Source organism: Macrobrachium rosenbergii, chromosome 5 (assembly GCF_040412425.1).
Source record: "Macrobrachium rosenbergii isolate ZJJX-2024 chromosome 5, ASM4041242v1, whole genome shotgun sequence".
Lineage (NCBI taxonomy): Eukaryota > Metazoa > Arthropoda > Malacostraca > Decapoda > Palaemonidae > Macrobrachium > Macrobrachium rosenbergii.
This window is the reverse complement of record NC_089745.1, coordinates 57,867,261-57,887,303: the sequence shown is the minus strand read 5'-3', so window position 1 is coordinate 57,887,303 and position 20,043 is coordinate 57,867,261. Positions and strand designations below refer to the sequence as shown.

The window sequence follows — 20,043 nt, the reverse complement described above, 5'->3', positions numbered from 1 at the left end:
TTTAGAGTAAATGGTGGGAGTAGAATGATTATGGAATTGACAACTAATGTTTTTATGGTTAAAATTCCAGGTATGACATTTATTCAAGCCTATCGTATAGTGTAACTGACATCAAATATGAAATGGCTTGCATTCTCTACAATATTGGGGCTCTTCATACTGATTTAGGTGCCATGGATGCCAGAAATACCCCTGATGGCATGAAGATCAGCTGTACTCATTTTCAGTGTGCTGCATGGGCATTTCAGGTAAGCTTGCTTTTCTAGACCACCCGTGACCTGTTGGGCTACTTTTTATTTACTGCATTTTTAAGAAAAAGTCCATACCCATATCTATGCCCATATCTATACCATACCCAAACCCATACCCGTACCCATACCCATACCCATACCCGTACCATACCCATATCCATACCATACCCATACCCATATCTGTACCACATCATACCATACCCATACCCATATCCATATCTGTACCATACCTATACCCATACCCATACATACACACACCCGTACCCATACCATACCCATATCTGTACCACATCATACCATACCCATATCCATATCCGTACCATACCCATACCCTCACCTACTGCTAAATTAACCCTACTAATAATAGTCAGCAAAAGTCTACAGGCAGCACCAGCCCCGTTTACCTTCCAGTATGCAAACAAACAAACAGACAAACATTTCAGAGTTTTATTATTATATAGAAAGAAGATAGATAAGACTGAGGAAGTCAGCCTGTAGTGTCTGCCTTATGCGAAATATATGATTCTGTGGATAATAACGTCTTCTTGAAATCCTAAAGACTCCAGGATCATGTGAAGCCGTCTTCAGCTCTTGAAGCATTCCTGGAGAACTGCCGATCTCTGGGGAAATCCAGAATCTGTCTTCCGAATCATTCCGCCCCAAAGTCTTCCACCTCCTGAAGCACTCCTGGGGAAACACCCATTGGATTATAACATCTTCATGACTCCAGGATCCTTTGAAGCTGTCTTCAACTCCTGAAGTATTCCGGGAGAAATGCTCACTGGATTATAATGTCTCTTGAAGTCTTAAAGACTCCAGGATCATGTGAAGCCATCTTCAGCTCCCAAAGAATTCCTGTAGAACTGCCCATCTCTGGAGAAATCCAGAATCTGTCTTTGGAATCATTCCGCCCCGAATTCTTCCACCTCCTGAAAGACTCCCGTAGAAATGGCCATTGGATTATAACGTCTTCTTGAAGACGTCTTCACAACTCGAGGATCCTTTGAAGCTGTCTTCAGCTCCTGAAGCATTCCTAGAGAAATGCCCATTGGATTATAATATCTTCTTGAAGTCTTAAAGACTTGAGGATTATTTGAAGCCATCTTCAGGTCCTGAAGCATTCCTGGAGAAATGCACATTGGATTATAATGTCTTCTTGAAGTCTTAAAGACTCCAGGATCATGTGAAGCCATCTGCAGCTCCTGAAGAACTCCTGGAGTAGCACCCTTTGGATTATCATGGCCTCTTGAAGAAGTCTTCCAGAATCCAGCTGTTTTTGCCTCTTGCTGCAGCCTTCAGAATTCCCAGAAGCCTCCGGGATTCCCAGTGTGCATTCAAACATGCAAATGAGACAGAGTTTTAGTACTGTATTATGTACTAGCAGATGCTTGCTATTGCTCACATTTGCTAGTTTCTTGTTAAAGTTCTTGTGTAATTAATATTGATGTTGTATAACTGGAGTAGATTTACTGTGATCCGTATAATGCAGGTGGTTCGTAATTACTAGATAAGTTTAATTAAACACTTCATAAATTCTAAAGGTCAAGCAAGCTATATTCATAAGACGTCTTCACTACTCCAGGATCCTTTGAAGCCGTCTTCAGCCCCTGAAGCATTCCTGGAGAAACGCCCATTGAATTTCTGGGCAGAATGATTCCGGATACAGGTTTTGGATTTCTCCATGAAACTGTTTGTTTGTTTGTTTGAATGCACACTTCGAGATTCACAAGGCTGCAGCAGAAGGAGACAAAGACAGCTGCATTCTTGAAGACTTCTTCAGGAAGCTGTGATGATCCAATGGTTGTTTGTCCAGGAGTTCCTTAGGAGCTGAAGACAGCTTCACAGAATCCTGGAGTTGTGAAGACATCTTCAAGAAGCCTTTGTAATCCAATGGGCTGTTCTCAGCTCAACTGAAGATAGTTTACATGATCCTGGAGTCTTTAAGACTACAAGAAGATGTTATAATCCAATGGGCATTTCTCCAGGAATGCTTCAGGAGCTGAAGACGACTTTAAAGGATCCTGGAGTAGTGAAGATGTCTTATAAATATAACTTGTTTGACCTTTCGAATTTATGAAGTGTTTAATTAACCTCATGTGGTAACTATGAACCACCTGCATTAGGGGAGGGGAAGGGGGAGGGGAGGCAGAAGAGGGAGTGGGAAGGGAAGTGGAGGAGAGGGGACGGGAAGTGGAGGGGAGGGGAAGGAAAGTGAAGGGGAGGGGAAGGGGAGGGGGGAGGGAGGGACACGCAAGCGCACACACACACACACACACACGGATAGAAAGGCAGCCAAGTAAATTAATTTGGTATTACAGTATATAGATAAGCTGGTCCAGTCATCAAAGCTTGATAACAAGGTAGTTAACAAGTGAAAGACGATCAAGGGGATGAGGGACTCATCCATTAACCCAATTGTTGGTGTCACTGCTGCTTTGGCTTCATTGCTGTTGAAAAACGTGTGCTCTGTATGGCTGGGTATTCACGATCAGGTTCACCTGTCAGTCCATCTATCAGTCCGTTGAAACTACGTTAAAACTTGCATGTGGACGAGAATTTGTGGGCGGAGTCAGTCCACTCGCCAGAATGGATGAACTGATGGAATCACGTAAAGTTCATCCAACCGACTGACAAGTGATTGCACATGTGGACAGGTAAGCAACGATTTTATGACAGTTTGCCGCTGGATTTCACTTGGGAACGATCTCAGCCACTCGGACCAGAATATGAATAAACTTTGTATAGGCCTAATTCTTTTCATTGTTAGACCGCTATTTGTAGACCATTGTGAGTCCAGATCATATGATAAAAAATTTTAAAAATTATATATTTCCATGTGATACAATCTGGTATAGGCCTAGGCCAGTGTCCTGCCTTTTTATGAAAGGTTTCATTAGCACAAGAAGGCTTTACAGTCCAACCCCCAGGTCTAATTTAACCTTATTCATTAATATTGCATGGGAATAGACATCTCACTCTAATGGGCAATATTTAGACCATACTCTGTTATGCCTTTTTGCTTCTTTCCTATTTTTAAGTGAATTACTGCAGTAGCTAGTCTTTGTAGCTCCACTTCCTTATCAGTCAGCGGAGTTTCCGTTGCTGCCATATAGTGTTGCCACGATGAAGGCTAGGCGAGTCCTAAGGGTGATGACCTCGAGTTGACAGTCCGATTGACAGTTCTACTCCTTATGTGTGGATGCTCATTCATTGAATGGTTGTGGGTGAACTAACAGGTAAACCTGATCGTGAATACCCAGCCTAAGACTGATCATGGCTGCTGCTGTTGGAGATTTTTCTTCCCCTTTTGAACTTAGGCTTTAATTTTGGTGATGAGTTGGGTTGTTTTAAGAATCCTGGTGCCTGATTCCTATACAGTATATGGTGTGTTAACCATTACACGATGTGCTGAATGTGATTTGTGTGTGTTTTTGTGTATATGCTCATTCTCTTTGTTCTTTCTACAGAGGACAGGATAATATGCCTTCTTTTGACTGCATAGAGTATCATTCTTAGTCTCCTGCCCAGTTTCAGAGGTACAGGTTGTCCAAGCACTCTGACTCCTCTTATTTACTATATTAAGGACGGAAATGAGTGAAGGTACCCCAGTGCTTAGCTTGACAGCCTAAAGTATTTGGGATGAATTTGACTGACTGACTTAAAATTTGCTTACAGCTTTATGCTGTTAGGTGCAGTTGGCATTCAAAATGAACAGAAGGGTAATGCTTAGCCGATCTGCATGGACAGTCTGTAATCATTTGTTTCCCACTGGGTGCTGTTGGAATGTTTACATTCTTGTCAGAATTCTACCTGCCATTTTTGTTTGTGCAAGGACTTTGTGTTATGAGATGAATTTGTTGCACAGTAAAGTTCTCACTGTATATACAGTAATAGGTTTGTGTAAAAATTAATTTTTCAAAAAACTGTTAAGGCACAGGACGGGCATCCATGGAATAGAACAGGAAATGTCTCCAATGAAGACAGATGGGGAGGATATTTCTTGGCAGAACCCTAATCATGTGTTGATAGTAAATCTCTAACATGTGCTCAGACATGACTTAAAGTACCCTTTATGCCCATTACCAGGTAGGCAAACAGTGACTTTACAGTGAATTTACAGATGTTACAGTGAATTTACAGATGTACGGCTCACCTTATTCTTCTGAACCAGAAAGCTATGTTTGATTGGTTTTGGGCTTCATAGAATAGATCTGAAGTACTTATTTCTCATAGGGACTTGCCAGAACCTAGAGGTGTGATAAAACAGACAGTTGATAAAATTCATATGCAGGATAGCAATGACTTAGTATTATAAACTCAGGCTTAGTATTATGAACACAGGCTTAGTATTATGAACTCGGTTTCTTTAATGTTTTTGGTAGTAAATGAATAAATCTTTATGGGGCCCAAATTTTAAAATCCTCATTTTAGAAGATGAGCAAGGTTATGTTAAAGAAATTTTGTTTGTATACTGTATTTTCTTCTGTAATAGTGTGTATATTTAGCTTTTTATAATGACTTGCCCTTTTTCAGCACTTACGAGACACGTACCCTCAACCGCGGGAATCGGATATGAATCCGACTCTTCTAACGTTTTTTTATAATGTATGCTTGGCTCAGGCACAGGAGTGCATCTTAGAGAAGAGTATGACAGATAATCGTAAGCCCACAATTATAGGTAAGTTCATGTTTCAAATTTATTAGTTGTTAATTACCTGTAAGTGAGTGTAGAATATTAAGATGTTTTATATAAGATACCTTGTAGATGAGTAATGAGAACAATTGTAAACAAATTATCATTTATAAAGCTATACGGTATGTCATTTTTAAACAAAAGGTAGCATGTCCCTCAGTTTATAAAGCAGATTGGGAGCGATATGAATTCCACACTAGGGATATCCCACCATTTGAGTATGTACAAGATCATAATGAAACAAATAGGTTTCATGTTTATTTCACTAAAAATGCTGCTGATAGAACAATACCCAAATCAAAATCTCATCCAGCAAAACACAAAGTCCCATGGTGGTCTGAAAAACTAACAGAATTTTAATAAAAATAAAACACCAAATTGGAAGACGATTAGATAATTTGAATAGAAAGTTCACTAAAATAAATAAAACATTACCGTTATTAGAAGAAAATTTACAATAACTAAATTATTATTAGAAATTGATACATTAAAACCTCTATATAACAAAATATCTTCAAAATTTTAAGAAGTAATTCAAGGAAGAATCATTTCGTGGAGGAAATATGTATCAGAACTTTCTAATAATGCTCCCATGCAAAAAATATAGGAAAAATTCAGAAAAATAAATGGTACCCACCTAGACATGCCATATTAAAAGATGGGAAAAGAACACTTGATCCAAAAGAAATAAGTACAGGCAGTCCCCGTTCTGAGGGTGTGATGATAACCGAAAATCGCCTGATTTTCGGCTCTCTTTTGTTGATTTTCGGCTCTTCTGTGATTTTCAGGGCTTATTGGCGCCGAAAAGCGCCAATTTTTGGTTACTGGCCCCTCTGTTAGGTATATATCGGCGCCAGTACCCAATTATTGGCACCAATAAGTGGAAATCGGTGATTTTCAGCGCTGAAAATTGCCGGTTTTCGTTGCTAGACAAGCCCCGTAAAATCAGATTGCTGTTAACCGGGGACTGCCAGTTGAGAAAACTAGGCAAATGTAAGTACAGTAGTGATAGTAATTTAGATGAACACTTTTGAACAAAGAAAAATAATATAGAATTAATAAAAAATTTTGAAACAGTAGAAGATATATACCATATTATAATACAGCTCTCCTAGGGCTGGCCCGAAGGATTAGATTTATTTTACGTGGCTAAGAACCAATTGGGAATTGCACAAAAATTTCCAGTAAGCAAAATCTAAAAGATGGAAAGAGAACTGAGCAAAACAGCAAGAAATGATAAGAAAAACAAATTCCAGTCTCAGGTAAACAAGAAGACTTTTAATCTTAAAGCCAGGACTGGAAACAAGATCTGTTAGCATCAAACAGTGAAGAAAAGGAAACAGACATGATGAAAATTACCACAAAAGAATATCAGATAAATTCTGCTCAGTTGACATCAAAAGGAGAGGTCTCAAGTATCCCTCTCAATCTTAACCCTTTGTGAGCAGCCTATGTGAGTTGATGTCTATTAATAGCTTTGTGGTTATTTCCTGGTTATATCCCTTCATGATCAATGTTTCATGTCATACAGTTTGAACGAATTTTGCGGAAAAATGTTCAAATCACTTCAACAGGCCATAAATAATGCCTGGCAACTCTGATAGAGAATTGGTACAGGAGATAGAGATCAGTTTGCCTTGAGATTTCATGGGGGAATGTGCTGCACCTCCCCATCCCAGGACATCTTGTAAATATTTTACCATAAATATACTCAGAATTTGTTATTGATTTTAGTTCTTACCTCTTATGATACTGTTTGAGCTGTAATTATAATTTTACAAAATAAAAAAAAAATTATTAGAAACAACATTTATAACAATAAAATTAGTGTATTTTTTACGACTGTCTTGGTAAAGAGGCCCCACACAGGGTTGGAAATGTTCACTTTCAACTTCCCGTGGAGGGTACAAAAGTTTTTTTAGAATGTTTTTTTTATACCATGTGCATATGCATATCTTCCTCTTACCATTGATGTGTTTTTTTTTTTAAATTGGCCAAACTTAAATTTATCCTAGTCTAGGGGTGTGCTTAATATGGGCTATATTTGGCCCATCCTGCAAGGGTTAGTGAGGATGTCATGAAGTTCTTATGGAAGAATTAAGTGCTCTCTCAAACTTCTGTAACAATAGAATAACGTAGTTGATGGATAAACCAGAAGCACAATACTGTACAGACTGCTCATGCACAATACAGTACACCTAAAAAATGAGAAACCCAATACAGGCAGTCCCTGGTTATCAGCAGGGATTCCGTTCCGACACCGTGACGATAAGCGAAAATCAACGATAATAGAAAATCAGTGACTTTTGGCGCTTATCTGTCCAATAACCAGAGATCGGCACCTCTGTTAGGTATATATTGGCGCCAACACCTGATTATGGGCACCGAAAAGCAGAAATCTGCGATTTTTGGCGCCGAAAATCGCCGATTTTCGTTGCTAGACAAGCCCTGTAAAACCAGATCACCGATAACTGAGCCCGCCAATAATTGGGGACTGCCTGTACTACAGTATTAACTACATTTACAGCTGAACAGAATAGGTTTATTGAGAATTAAAAATTAGAGAATATTAAAGTAGTTAATCATAGTTACTTGGCAACTTTCACTTGGGTTTTCAATCCTTATATGACCCAGTGAAATGTAATCATACTTCAAATAAAGATCGGGTTAGATGAAGCACACTGATTGATAACAGAATATAATCTCATATTTTTGTCTTCCGTGCATTTGGCAACATGATAAACAAATTAGTACCATTTATATAATCAGTCCATGAGAGCTAACAGTGAACGTGGAACAGCCATATGTGTCCTTAGCAGAAAACATATTCCAAATTTTCTGCAATAACAAGTTCCTGGAAATAACCATATAACAGTATGCAGTATATATAACCAACCAGGCTTTGATTAATAGTACATGTAATTTATGATAGTAACTTCATTATCACTGCCATTATTGTTGCTTAGCAACTTCAGTGCACACAGTTCTCTTTGGAATTAAAGTTGCCAAAATGCAGATGCAGTATGGCTGTTTTGCATTAAGATACCTACACTTATATTTCAAACACCCATAACACAGTAACATCAGTAGACATTTCCTTATGCTGAATACTGATAATTAGTAAATCTTAGTGGCATGTTGTAGACAAATTATTCTGTGACACAAACACCATCAGTTAACTCCTTCCCACATTGTAATGTAAGTAAAGCAGATTGGGAAAAGCATACTTCATATCCTAGGCAGTTTTCTCCATACAACCTTTTTAGATTATAATGACAATAAATTTCATAACAGTTGCTGCAAATGAGTGTATATGGAAATCTTCTCCCAGTAATAGTAACAAGAGAGGTCCATGGTGGTCAGAACAATTCCCAGAATTAATTTGCCAAAAACCGTAAAATTGGACGTAAACTAGAAAGTTTAAAAGGTAGATTCAATAACCTCTTAGAGTTGAACCTACACTTGAGTTAAAAAAATTCCAAAAATAGTTAATTTCTTGGAGTGTGTGTGTGTGTGTAAACTTACTAAAACCATATACACTTGAACATTTTAACCAATTTTGAATAAGTAATTACTAAACCAAATTATGATGTATGTGTTGAAAACGAGGCTTTTCTTGTATTTTACCAGTGTTATATTGGTTATAGGGATAAAATTTTTATTATTTCTAGTTACATTGTACATTATTTGTTTTACAGCTAAGGTTGCAATGCAAGTTGTGGAATATTTGAAAACTGCCATGAAAAATCTAGGTTCTGCAAAGTCAACAGATGCTGTCATAACAGAGATTGTTGGCAGCAAAAAACTCAAGGTATGTGTCAGTTTAACATTTTTTATTTCTTTTTACTCACTGATATGCTGTTATGCTGAACACATCTCCTAGTTGTCAGACTTTTAGTTTTCTGTCAGGCTTTAGTTCTGTTCTGCAAGTTCAGATTACTTTTACTCATTGTAGTAAGGAAGAATGGAATGCATTATGGATGTCTCGGTTTTGATAAATTAAGATTTAACCCTTGATATGCCCTCTAATGTGTTCATATGATAAACTTCATATTTTAGTTGAGCACTATTTTAAAGTATAACTGAAGTAGCTGAGAAAGAGTCTTTTTGAATAAAAAAAAAGTTTCTGTCAGTATATGACACAAGAGCCACACAACATGCCTCAAATTGACAGTTCAGCTGCTAGGATCCACTCCCTTGAACATTAGACCAAGGATCTGCAGGACACCAGGAACTGCCATTAAGAGCTTGGGACCAAGCAACATTAGGCCAAGCTGGACACTGCCTCATCTAAGGACTTGCTGGACCATTGTAAAGTGCACTAAACAGCACCAGGACTGGCTCCATGCAGATACTAGAACCTTTGACCAGGATTGAGTGAAATTAACTCCTTGCCATTGGAACCAAGGCAGCTGACTTTACAGTCAAGATAATTAGGTTTGACAAGAACCCTGAGAAAGGTTAATTCCATAGCCAGTATGACGACATTCCAGAAGCTCCCATTGCCCCAGATCTTTGAAAGGTATGCCGCATTTTCAGCCTTGAGAGATTTAAGAATCCCAGGAAGATGATCTCATCAGCAAACCCCGAAGACAGGCCCAGCCCTTGAGAATTCTAGATACCAGAGCCCTAATGGCTGGAAATGGGTCTATTAAGGAGTATGACAGGCCCATGGCATCCTTGTCTCTATTTCCTTTTCACTTCCTCTTAAGATTCTCATTATCTGAAGCAGACACCAATAAGTTTTTGTTGAAGGGGTTTCTTACCATGACCAGATAGCAGGATACCAAGGCTAGTGGGCGCTAATGGGTCCTGTATGCAACTAACGTGCTCTCGTTGGATGGGGTCAAGGTGTGGAGTGCTTGTGGCTTCTCTAGATTGAGCTATGATTCTCTCTGTATGTTTAATCCTTTACAAATTGCCCAACATCATTTTTAAAATAGAAGGATCTAGTAATGAGGGATTTTCCACCTTGATTCCATATTCAAATATTAAGATTTTAAGGACCTATGCCAAGGTTACATAAGGGAGACTTACCTGTTTCCAGGGGGCATGATGAGGAACTGATGAGCTGACTGTGGCTGTAACCAGAGTGGCTATTAGGGACCTAGATGAAGACAATATTAACTCTTTCACTGTGGTGGATGTGAATAGTTATTGAAGAGTATGTATTATCTAGCAGCGAAAAGTGACTTTTCTCCAATTCACATGAAAAAAAATTCCCATTTTCTGCAATGCTGCCGACATATTGCTGCTATCTTTTGATAATTTTATGAATTATGCACTAGAAACAAGTGACTGAAAACTAACCTGCTTCCTCCAAAGAATTCCACATTTTCATCATTTTCCTGTTATGTATAGATGTAGTTTTGATATTTACTATGTTTTATGATGGCAAGATGATTTTCTTGCGATATCAAACCAAATTTTTTGTAGAATTAATGTAATTTTTGACAATATACTTGTATTGCTGAAGGGGAAAGTTTGTTTACCTTGTCAAATAAAAGGCTGTTGTAGTTGTTTGATGAAATGTGAATTCAATATTTTGATGCATAATTAAGATTAAATATCACATTACTGTAGTATTCACATTTGATGTACAGAACAATTACTTCGAATTTAACTTTACTCTAAGCAAGTGAGTTTCATTTACAAGATCAAGTGTTTATGTTCATCAGATGATTGCTGACCTTTTAACTTTGCCTTTAACTCTAGCTTCAAAAGAATCCCATATATTTTCATAATTTTCATGTTATGCAAAGATGCCATTATGATATATAACTATGTCTTTTGATAATAAGATGCTTTATTTGTTATATAAACCCAAATTTTATGTTGGGTTAACATATTTCTTGACAAGGTAGCTTGTTTGCTGAAGGGAAGTTTTGTTTACATTTGTTAGCCATAATAAAGCCTAGCCTACCTGTCAAACAACAGGATTTGTTTTTTGATGGAATGTGAAGGTAATTTTTTATATGTAAGGTTTATTATCACAATATATATGTTTGATATATAAAACAATTATTTTTCATATATTGTTATTCTCAGCAAGGGAGTTCTACATGCAGAGAACAATTGTTTTTTTACCTTCGTCAGCTGATCATTGGCCTTTTAACTTTCCCTTTCAAACCCTTTCAAACCCAATGGATGCAAGACTAAATGAGAGGCATTTTCTGTCACAATATGTGGACAAAAATCACAAGCCTCAATGTGCAGTATGTTCCATTCTGCCCAAAAATGTTCAAAAAAAGGTAAAGGAGATAGTAGAAGGAAACTAACCACATTGCTACTAAGAACAGCGTTTGGGGAAGCATGCTACTATGAACAGTGTTTGGGGAAGCCACCTTTGTGTATCATTCCTTGTTACGGGGGCATACAACACTCATAAAGTATACAAGAAGTGTTGTCAGTTTGAAATATGAGTACTGCACAAGTTTTGATAGTGAACGAAAAGGATGCTTAGGGTCCCTACTGAAGATATCAAAAAGTACTGTACAGTAGCGCACCGAGATAACGGACCGTGGCATATTTTATATCCGGGTATATCGGTGCAAGATGGAAATATCAGTTTGAGGGTTTTCGCCTCCAGATTGAGTGCCGAACTATTTTTTCAAATCAAGCGCCAAAAGGAATGGTGGGAGTTTGAGTGAGGGAGAAAGCACATCACCTGTATATGAATACATGTTTATGCTTACAGTGCACTGTAATTTCACTTTACAGTACTGTACTATATACTGTCCTGCAGTTCATATTAACCTGTTAAGCATCCTTTATGAGAGACGTCGCCACTCCTGTATCATCACATTTTCTAGCTTGCAGAGAGGTCATTTGGTCTATGCTAATTTTTATGCATTTGTGTTTTCTATTTTACATTGATATTGATTTTTAAATAAATAATGTAGAATAAGAAAAGATGAAGGAATTTATTTTGCATTTTTATATTGTAAAGATAATAAGTATGAACATAAAAGGAAAAAAATGATTCTTTCGAATGCCATTCCTTGAAACATAGAACCAGTAGATTAATGAATTGTTTCATTTCATTTTCATTTGTGTCATACCATTTTAGTGCACTTGATGTTGTAGGCAAACTTTCTAAATTTTCATCTAGAAACTGGATGGAAATTCTGTTCTTTACTGCTACAACGTGCTCCATGACTTTGTTATCAAAAAAACTTATAAAAAAAAATTCCACAGGGTTTCCCTTATCCCGGACACTGAATTTCACACCTTAGTGAGAAGAGAAAGAGAGAGAGAGAGTTAGAGAGAGAGAGGTTGCCCTTATCCTGAACAGAAAGTTTGTGGAATCTGTTTAGTAAAGTACTTATTAGCGGAAAGATTTTAGGAAATTTTAAATGATTTTGTGGTGATTATGGAAAATCTGATCTTTTAATGAGATATAATTTTATATTTATTAAAAATTTGTCATTTATTTTATATAAGTGTATATTTTAAATATAAAATTTTATGTATTTATTTTTTATGGTTTTTATTTAATATTCTTCATTTTTTACGTTCATATTTTAACACTGAACCTTACTTGTACAGTATGTTATCATTCACCTTTTCATACTCAATCACATAATTAATTTATATATTTCAAACAAATTCTGATGGGTTCCAGTGCATGGTCTTCAAGACTTAAATTTCATAATCAATCAATCAATCACTCATCATTCACTGCAACGAGTAGTGATAATATCTCTTCAGGCAAAAGATTGGAGGTCAGGTAGGGAATTATGGGATTAAACAAAAAGAAAAGTTGGATTAAACAAAACTGTCTTTTCCTTTACAAAAAAAGTTGCTATTTACCACTAATTTACCTCATAGTGTTACCAACTGATGTTCCTACAATTTGTATAAGATGGAAGAGCATTTCACCTCTGATTTCAGCAGCGCACCATCCTTGAAAGGGTTAGGATGTGTTACTCCATTGAAGGTGTTGTGATATGGGATGTGGCCAACCGAGATATGCCATTGGTGATGCTTAACAGGTTAATAATAAGGCTTTTATCTTAATTTACAGGTACTATTTGTTTATATAAATATACTTTATAGCAAAAAAGAAAACAGAACAACTTGAATACTATGAGAAAAAACAACTATGTAACTCGATTAGTTGTCACACTTCTGTAAGACATTTATTTAATTTGTACTAAAGGTTTATTTAATTTGTATTAAAGATTTATAATTTGTATTAAACATTTTATAGATATTTTGCTGTGTTTGCATTCATATTAATATTTTAAAATTAGTAAATCATTCTTTTAAGTGCTTTAGGGTTGTATATACTCAAGAGTAACAGTTTTAGGAGGGTAATCTAAGATGATTTTCAGTATTTTGATTATGGTTTGGGGTGTATTTTTGTTTGAACTGATATTAAATTGTTTTGGTATGATAATTTAAGGTATACTTTTGTTTAAACAATTAAATTAGTCAGTGAACTTTTAAAATAAGCAGTTATAAGCATTTTGCAGTAGTTTAAGGGGTACAACCATACCAGGTATAAATATACCTGTACTTTATGGTAAAAACATTCATTCATGTATATATACAATGATATATCGGAGTTTCTTTTATAGTGGGGTAGGTTCGGGCGCTTTAATCCGTTATCTCTGTGAGCTACTGTATTTTGTATTTTTTCATTTTCCACCTTCTTTTTAAGCCATGGATATAGAAACCACTTATGTTATATTTTGATGTATTTTGATATATATTGTTATTATGTTGTAGAAGGTTGTTTATTGTCATTAACAAAGACATGATAGTCCTGCATAAATTATTTTTATTTTTTCCTATTTTTACACCATTTTCTTCTAGTTCCCACCTTTTCATAATTTTTTTTTTTAGAAAAAAATGACTTCTGTCGAAGTGAAAATGTTCAATTTTAAAAATATAATGCTTGAAGATGTTATAAAGAATATTTTTATTGAAACGATATAATTTTCACTTTTTGGTACTAAATTTACTCATAGTTGGGAATGTGAGTCAAAATAAATTCTGCTGTGAAAGGGTTAAGGAGGAATCGAAGAGACTGCCATCAACTGACCCAGTCTCTTTGTCTCAGAAGTAGACAAATCAAGACTCAAGGTGTGCTGGTGAGAAGGCCATAGCCATCCATCTCAGTGAGGACACTTCCACTGTTGTAGAAGTAACCGTTTCAGTGTCAAATCTTCCACAGAAGTTTCTTCCACCAGTAGGGGCTTGTTCCCAGAAATTCCTGAGGTCATGGTAATAGAGAAGAGTTGAGCCTATGGGTAACAAATGTCAGTGGGGGAGGTTGGGGGTATACTCTTCTGTTTAGGGAGACCAGTCCTCCGCATGCATCACAAACACTTACCTTCATTGCCTGCTAAAAGGACACAGAATAATTTGGCCTTGGGCTGTGAGATGAGATTGATGCTATCAACTCCCAAGGCTTCTACAGCCACTTGTTCTTGTTTGCCAAGGAGATTGGGAAAGGGACGGTGTCCTGTCATTGACCTCAGCGTGCTGAGTATGTAGCTTTAGCAGACCCCTTTCTAGATGGAAATGGTTGCTTTATTATGGTGCTTAAACGGGACTTCCTAGCTTCAGTAAACCTTGGAGGTGACTACTTTCATGTCTTGATTCGTGTGACCCTGTAGGGAGTTGGCGCTGTCATGCAGTGCATTGTAGCCATTATTAAGGGGTTGTTTGTAGCATCCCCATGGCACTGTGACCCACTCCTTGTCTTCTATTTTGCTGTCCAACCTCTTTTAACTGTTACTTCTTAGTGCAGTTAGGGTTTTCTGTTTTATTTCCTTCATTTTGTTGATCTATCTGTCTTGCTGCCCAACCACTCCAATTCCTTCATTTTACTGCCTTAAGTGTTGAATGGCTGAGAGTGCCTCCCAGTGCTTGGCTTTATAGTCAGAATTTCATAATTTGTTCATTCATTCAGTATTTCATAATTTGTTTTCATTCAGTTTACCTGGCCTCAATGAAGTACCCTCTCTTTATTTCATACTGGAAAAGGAGTTTCCAGTTCAGATTGTTTTGTTGTGAACTACACTCTGCACTGTTTTTATTCAGAGGTCATCTGTAATCTAGACAAGCACTCAACTTTGAAGCTGCACTATTTGAAGAGTGAGTGATCTATAGTTGGTGCAGTAAACAACAATATAATGATTCAGTTAAGGCCTCTATTCTACAAGTAGCTAATTTTCTGCTATTTCTTCACCTGAGGAATAAACAGCATAAATTTGCATTTCATTTTAATAATACCATGTGAAAATCCTCTTGAAAAACTAGAATGGGAAAGCAGGAAGAGGATGAACCTAGAGTGTACATGTTGTGTTACTATTGTAATGTTGCTTATGTTAGGGAGGCCAGAAGAAATATAGGAAAATGCATCAGGGAGCACAGACATTAATGTAAATGACAAAATGTAACTACTTTGCATGTTGGAATTTTGACAATGCAGTAGAAAGAATTTTAAGGAAGGTAAATGGCTACACAACAGTAATGTTGTAAGTGTGCTAAAGAGTGGTGAAAGAGGTCCTTATTACCTCAGTACTTCACCGACAGTAGCAGGAATTGAATCTTTTGATGTTTCACACAGGATGAATGATAGTCAGGTCCTTAGAAAAGTAATCTTCAGATTCATCAGTGCAGTTGAGATTGATGACAAATACCTGATGTCCATGACCCACACCCAGGATTAATGGACAGAATACTGACAACAAACCATGATAGTCAAATGTCAGAAGATCAAGTTGGAACTTAGAATGAAGCATGTGTCTTAGTAAAATTTTGACTCAGTTTCTGGTGTTGGGGACAGTAATACTTATAAAGCTTTAGTATTTTAAGTATATTTCTAGCAATTTATCACATATTAGATTGTCAGCTTTAGTAAAAGAAATTTGAATTTTTGCCAAGTATCTTTTTGTATTTCAGTAAACTGCGGCACTTAGGTGCGCCAACATCTGAATAATATAGCATTTTATAATGGTTAAAGTTTGTTTCTTTCCTTACTACCATCATTATCATTCACACACCAGCTAATGATATTATGCAGCATACACAAACTCAACAGATATTGACTGTTTTATCTATATAAATCACTAAAATTAGGAATAGTTTCATCTTCTCTTCTTCTTGACTCTTTTATGAGTGGTATTGGATATTGTGACATGTAAATGCACTTGTATTTGGGCTGGTATCTTATTAATTGAAGACCTTATTCCAGGTTATCATGCGTGCCGTATATTTTGTAATTAAAAAACTTTCTGAGACCAAAGTCCTTGGACACTATGTTTTTATCACAAATTTTATTTTCAACAGATGTGGAGAAAATATTGTGAATTCAAGATATCATATTATGGAGCGGTTGCACTTTTATATCAAGGAATGCAGGCTGAAGAGCAGCAGAAGATGGGTGAACGGCTTGCATATTATCAGGCTGCTGTGGATATGTTGAGTGAAGCATCAAAACTCTCAAAGAATTTGGAAAAGCAGGAGGTACTGTACTGTAGAATTACAGGTCCATGTAGCACACAGTAATAGTACTTGAAATATCAGTAATTATATTTTTTCTCACATCACGAATGTTACTTAAATCTGAAAAATATCTTGAAGTGTTTGAGTTGTTGAGTGAATTGTTTATCATTGTTTAGAAGATGTGATGTGATTTTCATATATTAAAATTTTTGATATGTTAACTCTGGTTGATGAACAAGACAAAGATAAGTTGTTTAAGTTGTAGTAACACAGTAATTATTTATTTGTAATTGTTATTTTTGTATTTAAGCATGAAGAATCCTACAATATACAAACTGTTTGTTGCTTATGTAATATTGCTCAAAATGGTGCAGTAGTAGTGAGAAAAGTCTTGAATTGGTTATGAAAAAGTTATGAGTCCTCCTTTCAGCTAAGTGTTCTGACTAGGGGGCACTTGACTCTCAGTGACAGATTTGTCTTTAGTTACTGTGACTACCCAAGAGTCAGTCCTGCAATATCTGGCGCTGGTATTTGGTACCTATTATATCTCCCTTTATGCTACTGATTTTTTATTAACTTCTTTTTATTGTTTATTTGTTATAGCTGGGATGTATGGATAGTATTGTTGGTTATCCTCATTTGGCTTTGAATTTTAGCTGAGAGAGGCAAGATGTTATTGATGTTAGGGTTGGACACCTGCCAACTGTAAAATGCTTCAGGTTATTTTGCTCCTTTGTCAAAAATAATGACCAATGCCTCTGAATAGTTTTTTAGTAATTTTAACAGCTGGTGCTGATATGTTACTGTGTTACTAAGTCCTGCACTGGTTTCCTTAGCCTGATTGTTGCAATTGCTTAACTTTATTTCCTGTAGGGATGAAGAATCTGAAGGATCTGAAAACCATGGGGAGTAATGGTAAATTGCCATTTCTTGTCTTCCTAGTTTTGAGGCCAGACGGAGACTGATCAGTGCTTGTAAATCAGTGGTTCCAAGTGTTGCAACTTCCGCAGTAAGCTTTCTAGCCCCAAAATGAAGATCTGCATGTTGCTTGTGGTACTTGAAAGTTAGGAACGTGAAAGTGACTGACATCACACTGATTAGAGAGGACATGCAAGTGTTTGAAGCATGATTGCCAGTGCTGGTCACCCTGATAGATACGGGAGAGATAGTACATAACAGAAGTTGTATCTCCCAGCATGGGAGTTATAAATAGATTTTCATTACTAGATGCCAACTGACAAACATTCAGTCAGTTGCCTGAGCAATTATATCTGGTCAGAATCTTGAGGTACAAACACCCAATACAGGCCATTGAGACTCAGATAGTTGATACAATTACCCAAGACACAGATACCTGACATGAGAGCTGAGACATAGGAGTGGGATACCATTATTGTTCACCAAAACTCACTTGTTTGATACTGGTCACTGAAGCAGACTCAGTTACTTGGTGACACTTACAATGGAACGTAAGCTTAGACACTAGAGGTCTGTCAAAAACACACTGGGAACACTGAAATATGAAGAGGTAGTGCCTATAAACCCCCTCATTTTGAGCTCTGACAACCCACCAAAGGTAATTTTAATGTGCTGGACATTTGCACCAACAGTAGCAAGAGTAATTTAGAGTTCCAGAGGAAAAGAATGAGAATACTACAAGACAGAAGCATGAATTTCTGTGGAATTCACTATGGATTGTTCTCTCCCAAAAATTATCACATAATAGGTGTTTCAATTACTTTTTTGTGAACAGTGTTCAGGTTACCGGTAGTTTTTGGCTCTTCTTACGAGATTAATCAGTTACACTTGGACAAGAATGATGAAGGGATGGTTATCAATACTCAACTGTTTAGTGACCAAACATAAAAAATTTAAGATGATTTTGTTGCCTAAATATAAACTGACTTTTTGAATGAGGAGAACCCTTCTGCAAATTATATGAACATAACGTAATCAGTGACTATTTTAACTTTTGGAACCTGTAATTTTGAATAAAAAGCATACTTTATGAAATATTTCTAACAGATAAAACTATTGTTTGATAATGGCTTTCTGTACATCACAATGACCATCATGTTGAATTGGTTTGATCTAATGAAATTGGTCACACCTGTTTAATTCATGAATATTTGATGAATTGTCCACAAGACCTAATCTGTATGCAGAGAATGCAGGTCAACACTAACAGTTTCTTCCTGATTCCCTGAGGACCCAGTACTTGTTAGAGTTATGGGGTTGTATGGTGCAAGGAAGAATTAGGTGATGATGCTGGTGTAATTTTTCAATGCTGGCAAGCCCAACTGTATCTTCAAGGCTAGTTCAGAGCACCCAGACAAAAAGTGAACCTGTGTTAACCCTCTACGTTTTTTCCTCTGTATACTTGAAATGATCAATTTGTTGTTGATCCAATGTTGAATTCACAGATTTTGACTACACAGTCTTTGGATGGAAGATGGATTTGGACACCATGCCTCTCTCTGTATAGCTGTAGTATCTGAATTGGTTGGCAAGGTCTGATCTTTTCAGAGTGATGGCCTCCAAGGCACTGAGTTTAAAGTGTACATTCATGTGGATCTCCTGGGCAGCTATATACTGTATTGGAAAATAGTAGTGTTGCTTCTCTCTTGGTGGGTTTCCTTTGGAGGGTAGGAGAATCATAATTTCTTTGTATTATGAATATGAATTTAAAACGAGATGATAAAATGTGAAACTATCAAGGGGAAAAGTAATAGATAACTACCCTAGAATGTAGGCGAAATGGAGAGGAAGGTAGTATGTCCTTCACTCAAAGTAGGTGTATGATAGAATTAGGAGCTTTGAAAAGTACTTTAAATAAATGAGAGTTGGCTGAACTTTGAAAAGTACTTTAAATAAATGAGAGTTGGCTGAACTTATACAGTGGAACTGTTCTCTTTGAACCTTTCTGAGTTTTGCACCAGGATGTGTCCTACATTGTTAAAGGCTATTATGATGAATGGGTTTGAGAAAATAAACATGTTTTGTGTTACAAAAACATGTATTGTAGATGTTTTGCTTTAATTGGAACAGGATAATGATAATCCATATGTGCTTTTTATGGAATGAGTTGTGTAATGGAATTTTTTTTTTTAATATGCTCACATCAAAGGATGAGATGAACAGGCTCAACAAGGCTGCTCAGTGCATGAATGAGACTGATGCTGTTGAGGTCGGGGGTGTCATGTTCTTTTGTAGTTCACCTTTGTAGTGAAGTTGCTTTTTTTCACTGAACTGCCTTCTTGGAAGCTTGCTCTTTCTCTGTGTACTGTAATGATAGGGAACTTTTATATAGATTATATTTCTGCTGTATTTTTCAGTAATTTGCTACATGTATGTAAATTGTTTATTAAAAAAAATATTCAGTGTAGTGGTAGTTGGCAGAGATGAGAAATTAAGCGTTTACAGCTGCTTACAAGGATTTCTTGTACAGTGTTTCAGTATCCTGAAATGTTACAGCTCTATTGACTTCTTTTTTGAAATGTTGGCAATTTTAAACAAATACTGCATTGTTTTGTACATTACTGCTTAAGTGTATTCTGATAATTAGGTAGAAAATGAGTAATAACTGAGTATTTGGAGAAGTATGCTGGATACCATGAATTCATATTAGTTTAGGTAGAT

The 20,043-nt window shown here is 36.5% G+C and overlaps 1 protein-coding gene across 2 annotated transcripts in view; it reads left to right on the top strand.

Moving 5' to 3' along the window:
- mop (myopic) overlaps positions 1–20,043 on the top strand; it is a 166,960-nt gene that overhangs the window by 25,520 nt on the left and 121,397 nt on the right. For both annotated transcript variants that reach the window (XM_067104451.1, XM_067104450.1), the window contains exons 3-6: positions 71–248; positions 4,785–4,929; positions 8,643–8,755; positions 16,249–16,425. In XM_067104451.1, coding sequence (XP_066960552.1) covers positions 71–248; positions 4,785–4,929; positions 8,643–8,755; positions 16,249–16,425 — 613 coding nt within the window. The remainder of the gene's footprint in view (positions 1–70; positions 249–4,784; positions 4,930–8,642; positions 8,756–16,248; positions 16,426–20,043) is intronic.